The following is a 14500-nucleotide window of genomic DNA, read 5'->3' as shown; positions in this document are numbered from 1 at the left end:
GCGGTGTTGGCGAATTTGTATAAAAAACACACCACCTAGTACAAATCTCAGTAACTCGAGTTACAATGCACTTTAAACCTGAAATTGAGTAAAATATTACCTTTTTTTTTTGTAATGCCTTACATTACTGTATTACAACAAAAAGTAATGCATTACAGTAATTGCATGACTTTTGTAACACGTTACTCCCAACACTGGAGGTGGGGCTTTAAGCTTGCAATCTTCCAGGGGGCGCTGTGGAGCCATCTTGAAAATGGTCCAGACCCTGGCAGGTATCAATGTTTGTGACTCGTGATAAATCTGCAAACTTTGGCGCGTGTAGAAGTGCAAAATGGGAAAAGCCATTAGGGGACGCTACTGAGCTGTTGTGGTATCCAATTAAAGTACTTGTGAGTTTGAACCTACATGCCAAATTTGGTGAGTCTGTGAACATCCTAAAGTCCTCTAAACAGTGTTGGCAAAATGAAAATCGGTGGACACCATTCAAGATTCTTCCTGTTGGGGAAAAATATTCCTCAAAATTAATTCCTGGCTATATCAATGAGACCTATGAGTCCCGCAAATTTCACAGAGACCAAAGAAGGTTTTTGGTCACATGACCCAGCGTTAGGGGCACTATGGAGTCCCCTGGCCACACCCACACCCAATCATGTTGAACCATACAATTTTTCACTGGAGGCGATGTGTGTGCAGAGTTTGGTGAGTTTCGGGGTATGTTTATGCTGCTAAACGTGCTTCTCTTCAGAGACGAACAATTGAACCTACAGAAACAATAGGGTCCTAACACTGATAGTGCTCGGGCCATAAAAAAGTGCATTCCTCAAGAAAAAGGTTGGGAGTTACTGCTTTAGACAGCAATGGCTAGAAAACTGTGTCTGCCTGCTTTTGGTGTATAGACTTAAGTCAGCAGTGGCAAATAAATTTAGGACTGACGACCAAACTGAAATACCACAAGTGACATCTGTGGTGGCATATGTATACATATATATGGCAACCACTGACGGGATTTAACAAGCTAAAGCATAGCTGCAATGTCTTTGGGACAGGAATGGCATGCATTGACAAAATGTTTACGTGCTAAAACAATTACTTGCTGACTACGACATGAAACCTGGGTTGGTGTTTGAAATTAGCCAGCAGAGATCAGCAGTGACCTGAAAAGCATAGCAAGCAATGACTCAAGGAAATGAATTGCTTAAATATATATCTTGTATGGAATAAACAGAACAGTACATTAGTTGTAGATCTGTACAGCTGTACATTGTAATATTAGGTTTAGGAACTAGTCCGTTACCTGGAACTTTTAGTGTCGCCTTCGTTAATGAGACAGTGAGAGAGAGAGAGAGAGAGAGAGGGAGAGAGAGAGAGAGAGAGAGAGAGAGAGAGAGAGAGAGAGAGAGAGAGAGAGAGAGATCTGTTGGAGGGACCGGCAGGAGGGGATAATTGAGCGGAGGATGGGGGAAGCAATGAGAGAAGCATGAGAAGCAAGATGTCGCTGTTAGCAGGGGATGATGTTGGCAAGTAATTGAAGTGACAACAAGAAGCCTTAAAAGGATAGTTTGTGTTTTTTTGAAGTGGGGTCATATAAAGTACATATCTATAGTCGATCTGTTCCCTACTGTAATCATCGATCAGCGCAGCCTCAGTTTAGAGAAGTAGAGAGCCGCTCCAGCCCAGACGCTCAGCTTTGTACTGCAGTGAACGGGGTCCAGAGAAAAAGCGAAATAAACCACCTAAAACAAGGCTCACCTTAAAAAATCTATAACAGTTCACTTGTACATTGTAAAGGGAAAATTCACACCACTTTACATCACCTTCAGACCGCCCTTTCTTTTGGCACTTCATTTTCTCAACTGTAGAACCTCCATATCCCTACAGTGCTTCATCCAACATTAATAAGGAGTTTGGGGTTAAATTTGGCGCACACACACGAAGAGTGTAGAGAAGATGAGTGAAGGGGCTGCCACACATGCTACGGTGGCCAACGAGCAGAGGTAGGGTTCAGTGCCTTGCTCAAGGGCACCTCGACAATGCCCAGGATGTGAACTAGCATTCTCCAACTACTAGTCCACATCATAGTTTGTTGGACTTGACCCAACAACCTTCAAGTCCCCAAGCCAAGTCCCTACAGCCTGAGCCATCCGTTTTACATCAGATTGGCAGCACCCTTGAAGAAGGCAAAAAGATAGACAAATAATTCTCATAAAAAGGTGCTGTTAAACTGTACAATCTGTCAGTTTGTAACTCTGATTACTAATCAAATCACAACAACCAAAATTACCAGAACGGCTAATAACGGTCGAAGGATTTTGGAGACCTTGACAGAGTAGAAGTTGGCAACATTCACTCAACTGTAATATTGAATAGCCAGCATGGAGGTTCAAAAATCATTGGTATTGTTTGTATGGACTTATACTAGGGTTTGGTTTTCTGCTGTGTTGTCATCTGTGGTGGAGCGGGTGATGTTGCCCCCAGGGGAGGCTGAATAGGGGGATTGTGGCTTGTGGTCCTAGCCTTTTTGACCCCACTCTACTGTAAATTATTTTTTTATTCATTAGCACTTTATTATGTTTTTAATAAGTATTAATGACCCGTTCTAGTGAGAGCGAGGATTTTAGAAATAAGGGAACTATTTTTGTTCTCATCAGTGGACACCAGCAGCCCAGCAACTACTCCAGCCCACCAGGAATCTTCCTGGATTAGATGAACCATTCCAGTATATTTTTAGACTCAACTGTTCCACAGAGGATGTCATATCCACTGCTCTCTACTCAGTCTTCACTAACAGATCCCCAGTCAGTTCAGATTGGCATCCTTAAGAAATCTGTGGTTTGAAGTTAATTTTCTCACTTGCGTCTCTGATTTATAAAGTCTGCCGTCTACTGTCCGACTGTGTTCGCTTTCAGTTGTTTCAGAAGTTTTGAGTTACAGGTTGAAAACCAAACATTTCCTGGATTTTTGCTGATTCATTGTAAAAGCTGTTGATAACAAAATAATGGGAACTTTTTTATTGCAAAGATTTATAAGAAATTCAATGTGTGAGTGTTGTTAGTAGCAATTCTTTCTTTGGGGAGGAACAGTATTTAGAGATGCTTGACCACAATTCATGACAAGAAACTAATTAATTCAAGACCATGATGGACTGACGTGCTGAGTCAAACCGAGTAAAGCCAAGCTAGCACATGTATGGAAAAGCTCCATTAGATTAATTCCATATTATAAAACACATCCAAGAATATACACATTGGTCCAAAACATTTATTGACTCCAACTGCACAGACAATTGATATGATTATAACTAAGAATGATGGTATAAAGACAGAATTGTGAGAAGAGTTTCCCTGTCATCTAAAGCACACGTGTACATAGTTGTAGTTGATACACATTACAGACAAATAATTGGCCCTCATACATTTGCCATAACACATATTACACAGTAAACAGCAGAAGTTGTCAGCTAAATGGCAGCTGTTTAAGACTGTGTTAAATTAACATGTTTTTAAAAGCCTTTTAGAAATGCATACATAACACACTCCAATTACATAAACATTGTCTGACCAACCAGAGACAGCAGCACCTTGTAGAACACAATAGTAAAATGGTAATTAAAATAAAGATCCATAACCCCATACCAGGAATATTAAAAACCCTATATGCACTCCGTAACTAACCCGAGGACATAAAGACAAGGCCAACAATGGCTACCTTTTTGCAAAAAATAGTAGTTTTTCATTTGAAGGAGGAAGGAAGATTTCAGGTTTTCCCCTGTGGAGACAGCCATGACCAGATCTAACTCACAACACGAAAGAATTTAAAATCAGACACTAAAGACTGTGTGTATTCATAAACCCAGAGGGAGTTTTAAAAGAATAAATGTGAAAGTATAATTGAATGACCTTCCACCAGAGTTAGCCAAAAAGGGCGAAGCATCAAATTAAAGTATCTTGACTATCCAGTTAATCAAAATATCAAGGCTCTAAAGTCAAGGTATCCTTGAGTTTTCCTTTGGTCAAAGCAGGGGGCAAGAAGACATAGAGAAAAAAGGCATCAAAGTCCCTTTCAATCTCGTCAGTCTTCCTCTGCCTCCTCATCTCTTTCAGCAGCTGCCTTGTTCTGCATTCCAGAGGGGTTAATGGAATCAAAATGGAATTCTAATCTCATTACCTTCGGGCTGGAACTGCCTGCCAAAACACACAGAAAAAAACTGGCATGTCACCACAGACAAAGTTCAAAGTTCTAAATTATAAACCTTTTATTTCCTGTCTCCTACAATTATAAGTCTTTTATTTTAACCCAGTAGGGGGTCAGCAACATCTAGGATGGTCTGGCAGATGTGTTAAGAAGGTATGGAGGCAAAACTGTCAAGCAGCTGGTCTTTTTGCCAAAGTGTACTCAAGTGGTGAATATCTTCCTTTAATGGCGAGTACTGACACTTGCAGTCCATGCACACATTCATTATGGCTAAATTCAGTCCAAGAATAGCTCATAAAAACTAGTAAAACACCACAATTGATAAATGTGGAACACTTAAAAGAGCCAGATAACAGTGACTTTACCACAATCGGTAAAGAGTAGCTTTAAGAAATGATGAAAATTATTGTTAAAAGCTGGGTTTTTAGGCCATACAAAAACCATGTATTACTACCCAGTAATACTCAGTCTGAATCAAGTAATACTCAACACCATAACAAATTCAGACTGCTAAGTAAGTACACCTATATTTTTTCTTGTGAGCCAGAGAAAAATAGTTACTCACTCGCACTGTATGCGTGCAGCGTCCAGCAATCTTCTTGAAGCAACCATCTCTGGCGTGTCATGGTACTTATCAGAAAGATAGATCACTTTGCTTATACCTGGACAGAGAGTGGGGAGAGATATTGAAGTGATACAGAAAGCAGGAGTGCAAAATACATTTTAGCCCATCGGTCCATCCATCCATCCAACAGCCACACAGTTGGCCCAAGTAAATTTGGGCCAGATTTTGTATAAATATCATAACAGCCCCCATAGGTGCCACAGGTGATTTGACTTGGAAGTCACGCATGGCATAAATCCGTCGACGGAAGCTGGGAAAAACAAAAGAATAAGACGGCAACAAAGGTAATACTACGATATATGTTATGTGATGCACAACACTGAAATAGTCATCCACGTTCTCAGCGTTCACTGTGCAGCTTCTTTACTTGTTTGGTATGTGGTGTAATAGGTCAACTGCAGGTCCAGTAGCATCTAGCTGAAACGGTGCATATGGCCACCTACTGTGGCAGACATAAATCTGTCAATAAACTGATTCTCCCCAGGTGCATGGAGACTGGGGCAGTAGGTCTAATCAATATATGCCTGTAGCTTGATTGATCGTCCTGTCCATTACTTCAGGCTTTGTTCACAGCCTTACCTTGATCAAATTAAGTATTGCCAAGTTTTGTTTCCTGTTAATAGTATTCCTCTGTAGAACCATGGCCTCAGATTTAGAACTGATCCAGTGAGCGTCATCTGCAAAAGCCGTGATGCGATCTTCAGGTCACCGACCTGTAACCCCTCCACACCTCGACTGCACCTTGAAATCCTGTCCATGACTGTGTAAACTCATAGGATGGCCTTCAATTAGGGATGTAACGATACACCAAACTCATGATTCAGTTTGTATCACCATTTTTGACCCACGGTTTGACCTTGATGTTTTGTTTTTTTAAATTAAACATTTTATTTATGTAACATTTCAATAACTTCTGTATATGATACTGTCTGATAGTATCAGAGGTGCAGTATTGGCGTGGAGGACATGTCTATCGGATGGTCTGTTAACTGCATAGGTCCCTCTCTCAACTTAATAAAGAAAAATGTCCCACAAAGCAACTTTACAGGACCAAACTCAGGTAACGTAGTAACTGTAACTGTCTTTGGCAAAGAGGGAACAAATACCACAGTTGTATGTGAAGACCCCCTTGAAAACACACACAAGTCATCATCATGACATGTACCGTCACGTCCCTTTAGGGGCCGCAGTACTGGCTTCCTGTGTGAATTACACAGCGGTTTGAACAACTGCAGAGATTTGGCGAACGACCGCTGTGGTGTTAATGTGGCGTCGCTGTGTGAAAGGGGCTGGATCTGGACTGGAAGTTGTTTTGCAATTCTGCCTTCTCACACTGCGAGACAGGTTCATGGATCTGGGAGTGTTGCGATTTCAGTTTCGATTCGTGTATTGTTAAAGCTCTACCTTCAATCCATTTATGGTAGGAGACATCAGTCCGACATAGTCATCAGTATCTGAGTTTTCATCTCTCATCATGCTTACAGCACAAGAATTGTTTGGAGATACCAGTCCATCCTTCACCTCAGTAAATTTGAAGTGTCAACTGTTTGAAATAGCCTGAATTAAAAATAAATTTAAAAAAGGAAGAACAAAAGAAAAATTCCTAATCTTGAACAACATAGCTAAATGTGGACACACAATTGGCACCATCTTTAAAAAGGTTATATCTTATCATTTAACATCATTGATATAAAATATCATCCACAGCCTTCAACAATCTGTATAATGTTAGAATTGATGTAGGGCATGTGTGTGTGTGTGTGTGTGTGTGTGAGTGTGTGTGTGACACCAACCTGCCTGGATGATAAGCTTGGCACACTCGTTGCAGGGGAACAAAGACACATATATGGTGCAATCTTTCACATCAGCACTGTTCTTGTTCATAATGGCATTCAGCTCTGCATGGCACACTGTAGGTCAGAGCAGTGAGACACAAGTTGTCTTGTTTAGATTTCATTAGGTTATATGGCAATACAAAGGCTCACCTTAAAAAATCCATAACAGTTAAAATGTACGTTATAAAGGGAAAATTCACACCGCTTCACATCGCCGTCAGATCGGCCTTTCTTTTGGCACTACATTTTTGTCAATTGTAGAACCTCTGTATCCCTACGCAGTTGTAGGGATGGTAATGCTTAGGGATACAGAGGTTCGACGTTCTGTTAAGTTTAGTTTTTATCAAAAGTAAACCTCTCGTCCAGCAGCTGGGCCTCACACTGTATTTCGCCGCTCGCATATCACCTGTTGCCCAGTTGCGCTGATGCATAGGGATACGGAGGTTCTACAGTTGAGAAAATGTAGTGCCAAAAGAAAGGGCGGTCTGATAGTGATGTAAAGCGATGTGAATTTTCTCCATACAACGTACACTTGAACTGTTATAGGTTTTTTTTATGGTGAGCCTTGTTTTAGGTGGTTTATTTCGCTTTTTCTCTGGACTCCGTTCACTGCAGTACAAAGCTGAGCGTCTGGGCTGGAGCGGCTCTCTACTTCTCCAAACTGAGGCTGCACTGATCGGTGATTACGGTAGGGAACAGATCGACTATAGATATGTACTTTATATGACTTCACTTCAAAAAACACAAACTATCCCTTTAAATTGGGCAGTTAAAAAGAGGGGAAGATGGGAAGAAAAATTTAGAAAGATAAACTACAATGTGATGTGTCTTGTCATGCAACAGAGTTCTTCATTATTTATCCTCTACCAACCTCTACAGGCCAAAAGTTAATACTTCAGACATGAAACAAATCCAACAGCATTGTGTGGAAAACAAATGTGTTACAGCTTTTCTACACACACAACAATTTGGTTTTATGTTTCTAAGGAATTAGATTGTCCCAAATTAAAGGTAGGAGTGAGTGGGCGTGCACTCTTACCATAAGGGTATTTAGTGTCAAGTCGGTTGTCAGCAGTTCTGGCCCACGGCAGCTGGCCATCACAGCCATTGGGCATACCATTGTAACCAAGGCCGACAATTTTTTTCACTTGGTTCACTATACATGCCCCCACCTGCAGAGAGGGAAATAAGTTCAAAAATGAAGACAAGCTGGAAGTGTTTAACAAACATCAAGTAGAACAGCATATCATAAAATAATCCATGATCAAACACAACAGTCCACTACCATCAGTAATAGCTCACACACTAAAGCCTTGGAAATTAACAGGGCTCCCCTTGCATTCTGCTCTTTTAGTAATGTTCTTTTCTGAATTTCAAAACCAGATTTTTCTTGTCATGTCATGTCATTGTCTGTAGCCACTTATCCCTTTCCAAGGGGTCCCGGGGTGTTGCTGCTGGGGCCAATCCCAGCCTTGTCTCAGGGCGAGGGCAGGGTACTCCCAGGGCAAGTCGACAGGGTCCTCACTGACAAGCAATCTGGGGTTCAGTATCTCGCTCAAAGACGCTTCAGCCCTGCCCAGAGCCGGGATTTGAACCAGCGACCTGCTCTACCCGCTGAGCTACAGCCGCCCCTCCAAATTTTTCTTACCATCTTGTTTACTTGCAATAATGACTGTTTATGTGGCTCGAGGGATTTGAGTATAACTGGCATTAGGACTGTACATATTTTAGTCTTTGTACTCTGTTTTTGTTTTATTATTCTTATTCTTATTATTAACATTATTATTATTGTTATTTATTAGTATTGTTAGAGCCATACTTTTGTGTAATACCTGGATACCACAGTAGGTGGTGCTCTGCACTGTGGGGTGCAGGAAATTGTTAAATAGAGCCACATTAATTACTCAGAAGGTGTGCTGCTGACTGTGAAAGCATACAGTTTTTGAACTTCGTTGTCGTCAAATTATTATTGCATTGTGGCAAACATGTAAGCCTTTTGTTTTTGATTTCACATTCAAGTTACGGAGTTAATGTAAGTGTGTGCACAGTTCGGCTGAGGTCGCTTCTTTGTTAAGAGCGCAAAAGGATAAATAACTACTACAAGTCACTACAAGTATTATTATTATTATTATTATTATTATTATTATTGCAAATTATTGCAATTTATGTATTAATTAACTAGTATTTCTGTAGTGTATATTTTCATACAAATGTACATGAATCCATGGATGAACCCCGACTCAAGATTGACAGCACAACCTTTGACAGCATCCACACAGTGTCACCATATAAATGACATTTATTGAAGCAGCTTTGTGTGACGTTTAACTTAGAGAAATCATTTTCATATTTATTTAGATTGAATCTAACAATAGGCACTGCAGAGTGCTCCAATGAATGGTTGTTGGTTGACTGGTTATGTAAAATGTCACTGAGAGAAGCTTTTATAAACCATATTAAATAAAAAATAAGTTAACTAGTTTTTGTGAGCAATGAATTTCATAATCATTTACATCATCATTTACACTGGAGCCATCATCTCTCTGCTAATGATTTAATTTGGTCCTGAATTGGGAAGCATGCTGTCTGTTTCAACATGAGCTCTATAGATAAACCTCTTCTTATGCGATGAATGATGAATGCAATATCATTGCTGGTGATGGTTTACTTAACCATGACACAATGCTAGCAAAGCAAAAACTTGCCATTAGCCAGTAATAGCTCATAATTTGAAACCATAAACCTTGAACATTTGCAGACTAAACAAGCTAGCAACAATGACAACTTTAGCAACTGAACTAAACAAGCTAATCAATTTAACATAATTCAACAAGATGGTAAGAAAGCAATATTAATCTATAAACATGATAAAAACTAGAACCCCCACCACGCGACTCGGACCCCATGCACCGCAGAGCCCATGGAAGTTTGCCCCACAGGATGACGGGCTCGGGGTACAAGTGACGACACAGGCCAACGTCTGAGCTGTGGTATTCGCTGTGATGGGAAGTGCACTGGAAGTGCAAAAGGCTGGTTGTGTGCCGATTTGGATTTGTTGTACAAAATCATGCCAACTTTGACCAGTCGTTACCTAACTATATGGCTGGCCTCAGGAGTGACCCCACATCAGTACTGTTTCATTACATTTCTATAATTGCAACAAAAAATGAGAGTGACAAGGAAAAATGCATTCATGTTGATTAGTGTGTGGTGACTTAACAAAGGAAAAGTACAGCATAAGTGGACAGGGCCTATGTCAGAAAACCTATTCAGGAAATACATGAATATGATGTTTATGAATGTGTTCTTTAAAATGTGGAAGTTAAAGGCAAAAATGCATTTACATCCGTTTTAGTGCAACCTATAGGCCAATTTGCACGAATTTGGCACAGAGCCTCTGGATGACTTCAGGAACAACTGACCTAAGTTTGATGTTGAAAGCATTTAGTTTGACCGAAATATGAAACAATATGTGTTTTTTAGCTAGCAAAAAAATATTGTTTGGTTATAACTCTTTTGACATCTTTTCATCAAACATATCTGGAGATTCTATGTGCAAAGTTTCAGGCAGATGGCAAGTGGGCATGTGCTATGTCAGAAAACCCAGCTGTGTTCAGGGAACATGTGGATATATGTTTTGCGAATGCGTTATTTAAAATATGGAAGTTACAGGCAAAAAAGCCATTGCATTCATTATAGTGCCACCTAGTGGAGTACATGTGCAATGGTGGTGTACATGGAGTACATGTGGTATGGAAGAACTGTGTCCTATTCTATATGTACCATACAAATTTCAAAGCTCTCAGCATAATAGTTTGGCTGAAATTAATGTTTGTTGTTTATCTTGTAATAAGCCACGCCCACACTGACCAGTCATGACCACCTTCAAGACATGGCTTCAGGATTGGCCCTACATCATAACAACCAAATTTCATAAAAATCGGTGTAGCCTTTCAAGAGATATAAACTTCCCATATTTTTAGCACCCCCCTTGTGGCCAAAATTCGCCAAATTTGGCTCATCCCTTCCCAGTGTCATGGCAACTAAGCATCTCAAATTGTGTGTTAATAGCATTTAGTTTGATCGAAGTATCAAACAGTTTACATTTTTAGAGCTAGCTACAGAAATTTGTTTGTTAATAATTTGCTCGTTTTTTGACAGAGCAAAATTCTTTTGATAACTTTAGATCAGGTCCAGCTGAAGAGTGTACGTGCCAAGTTTCACGCAGATCGGACAAAATCCCAAGAAGGAGTTCAAAAAAGTAGGTTTTCCAGTTTTTGCGATTTTGTGAAAAAACTTTATAGGTGGAAGTGGGTGTTGCCATTGCAAAGTGATTCAGCTCCATTCAGGGAATCTGGGGATACAAGATTTTTTTGGAATGCTGACTAAAGTGAAGGATGTTTATGGACTGACTGAGAGCACATACCTTTGTGTTCGGGTCCTTGCTCCTCTGAGCTACCAGTACGGCTAGAGCCATAAAGTTCTCCTTGTCCAGGTAGTCTTCTCTGTTCCTGGTTGTGTTGTTACAGAGAAACACACAAAAAAGGGAGAAGATGTAAACATTTTGTGACTCAAGAGAAAAATCTAACCTTTAAACAATTTCTATTGCTTTTGATTGACTACAATCACAGCTCATTTCTGAGCCAGCTCTTTATTTACAAATCTATGCAGGTTCATATGTTTGAATTACACTGAAAAATCAACTGTCTTTCTTTAGAATAGCTTTAAGAATTTGCCTACATTAACATTACATGCTGTTGCTTTTATTGTCCTCTTAATGCATGCACATGGGCCCTTGCCTTTCTTTCTTTATAAAAGGTGCCAAAACAAAAATTAAATAAAAAAAACTTCTTTAGGAATTTATCCACCTGCAAGTCTGTGGAGGGAGCTTGTTGTTAATTAAGAAGCCAATCAAAACCAGTGTTCACTGAATAACATCGCAACAACCAAAAGTACTCACGTTTCTATATAACAGCATAAGTAGACCTATTTTAGGTAGAAGAGGTGACATCACAGTCAATGCATTTGCTGGAGGGAGATAATACCACAGTGACTGACAGTAGATGGGAGGAGAAAAGTGAGGTCACATTGTCCACTAGTTAATCAGCTGTGGATGGTGTCATTCTCTAGTTCTCAAAGTCTATCTGTGAGAGGCACTGACAGTACCTATCATGTGGAAGCACATTGCAACCACTTGTCAAATAAGATATTATGGCACACCCCCAACCTGCAAAAAATATCATTTGTAGTATATCCTTGTAAACAAAACTAGCCGTGTTTGCACTAGCAATATAGTTTTCCTCAGTGGGCAGAGTGACACAGTATTTGTTAGCACAGTTACAGCCCTACGTTTGGTGACAAAACCAGGAATCCATGCAGTTGTGCCCTCTTAAGTCGATATGAGATTTTCACCCCTGTAGGTTTGTCAGATGAGTTAAAAAGATTACCTGCTCCCATCTCATATGTACTTTACAGTGCACATTGTGATCATACAAAAGAACACGTTTGCTTGCTATACACCACTGCTACAACTCCATCCTAGGCAAAATACTGAACAAGAAAAGCTGTGACTATGTCAAAAGGTGTCATTATATATATATATATATATATATATATATATATATATAAATGTATTTTCACAATGGGCGGGGCTTAGAAATGATTGGCCATAACTTCCACACCCTTTGCTCTGGACTGGGCTGGAATCTGCCTACCAAAGCATGCGTAGCTCTAAGACCACTGAATGGAATTTCACCAAATTTGGTATGCATGCTCTAGGGGCAAGTATTAACTAATAACTTGAGTGCCATGTTGATAGGTGAGAGCGGGTGTGGCCTATTCGTCATTAACCATCATGTTTGCATTTTATTAATTTATGGCGAGCTGAAAGGACCCAGAGACACAAAACTTAGTATGTTGAGTATAAATGACGTCCAAATGCTGCTCCAAAAATGTTATCCCAATCTGTCTGATGGGGGCGCTATAACATAGGGTGTAAACTTTGGACTTTTGAACTTTCCCACCAAGCCATCAGTGCTATTGACTTTACGTTTTTCGTACACGTCCTCCTGATAGTCCCCTATAAAAAAAAAAAAAGCCTCTTGCAACATGAAAGCCGTTATTACAGATTTTCTGCTAATCTGCCAATCTAAACTCTAGTCCTGAGCCACCAAATGAACAAGCCAGTCTTCAAGACTTGAGTGGCAAGTTTGTGATTGTGAGTTATGATGAGCTTCCATACATGGCCAGGTCCTTCACGATGTGGGAGAGGAAGTCCAAATTGGCTCCATGTGGCAGCTGGATGACTAGAACTTGTTCTTATGGCCACAAACTCCAGATGTAATCTTTTATTATAAAAAAGATGTACACTCTGTCATCTCAGAACATGAGCCAGCAACCTCATGCTGCTCCAAGTTGAACAGCCAAGATTGAGTAAAGTTCACGAATACCTGGGGTTAAAAACTGCCTGCAGTTAACATAAACCCCACTTTCATATGAACATTAAAATACCCAGGTGTAATATGAAGATTTTCAAGTTTGATGAAATCCTTATGCATATCACAAACCGTTTTAATAGAAGCACACATTTGTGGCCTTGTGAATGATTACATGGGTTACAATACATGGTTCTGATGAAAATAATCGGATAAATATGATCGATTCATTCTGTTGTAGAGTTAATGCACTTATGTTTGATGGATTGGTTAAAATTTAAAAATGGTTATGTAATGTTTGTTTAAAACAATGCCAAGGTGTTTGAGATTTTTTATTTTAAAATGTTTATAAGACATTTTTTCAGGAAACCAAGGTAATGTGCCGCACATTCAGATTTTCATTACAAAATATTTAAATATTTGTTCAAAAACAAAGTCAATGATTACTGCATTATGTCTGAGATTTTTCATGTTTCATGCAATTAAATTGTATTATTTGTATTGTTATAATTGTAATTTTATTAATATTGGGTGTAAATCTATGTTTAGTATTACAAATATTGTTTATTGACCAGTTTATTGACCTAGATTTATTACATAACATCTTCACATCACGTGGTGCGACCAATAAAAGTAGTGGCTGTATTGAATTCAAAATATAATATCTAGTTTCTGTGGCTGAAATATTAATCACTGATACAGTATACTTAAGTGACTGGTAGATTTTCATATTTTTTAAATCCATGAAATGTCATCTAGAGGAAATATAGCTGTGTCATACAATTAAGAACGGGATTGTAACATTATAGAACAAAAATATGAAATCATTATTGACCAAAAAAAAATCAAAATAAATTAAAATATTATATAAATAAAATATTATATAAATATAAAATATTTCTAAACACTTTAAATAACTGAGAACTTGCAAAAAATGGTAATCTTATAAATAAATATCTTAGATAAATCACGGTCACACCAGATGACATTTTTTTAAGTCAATTCATATGAATTTAAAACCACTCAAAATGCTTCATTTCATTCTTCATTTTAATTTGTGCACAACATTCCTAATGTTTGAACAATTGCAACAGGTATGCTATTTTTTTGTATTTTAAATTTGGCCTGTTGAAAATCCTTACACAATACTGACCCAGCTACTTCACTAATGGTTAAACTATAAACCAGCACAAAAATGACAATTACCAACATAACATAAGCCACCATGTTCTGAACAGACACACTAAAAACACTTACAACATTTAGTTGTGGAACATAATAGCAAACTTACTATTAATATCAAACTGTCAGAAAAAACTCATCTCTGAAAAAAACTTGAACATTGGGCTATTGAAAATAAACATGTCACTGGTTTTATTCCGCCCTCTGCACGGCATCACACCATGAATGTGTAA

At 38.9% G+C, this 14500-nt stretch overlaps 1 protein-coding gene across 1 annotated transcript in view; it reads right to left on the bottom strand.

Annotated features, from left to right (window-relative positions):
• Nucleotides 1-14500, bottom strand: part of LOC119020660 (deoxycytidylate deaminase-like) — a 42331-nt gene that overhangs the window by 27162 nt on the left and 669 nt on the right. Inside the window, exons 2-6 of the mRNA XM_037100157.1 lie at nt 11078-11162; nt 7691-7823; nt 6610-6726; nt 4757-4853; nt 3578-4181 (exon numbers count right to left, since the gene is read on the bottom strand). Of these exons, the coding sequence (XP_036956052.1) occupies nt 4139-4181; nt 4757-4853; nt 6610-6726; nt 7691-7823; nt 11078-11162 (475 nt within the window). The 3' untranslated portion in view covers nt 3578-4138. The remainder of the gene's footprint in view (nt 1-3577; nt 4182-4756; nt 4854-6609; nt 6727-7690; nt 7824-11077; nt 11163-14500) is intronic.

This window comes from Acanthopagrus latus, chromosome 1 (genome assembly GCF_904848185.1).
Source record: "Acanthopagrus latus isolate v.2019 chromosome 1, fAcaLat1.1, whole genome shotgun sequence".
NCBI classification, from domain to species: Eukaryota; Metazoa; Chordata; class Actinopteri; order Spariformes; family Sparidae; genus Acanthopagrus; species Acanthopagrus latus.
This window is presented reverse-complemented; position numbering and strand designations above follow the sequence as displayed.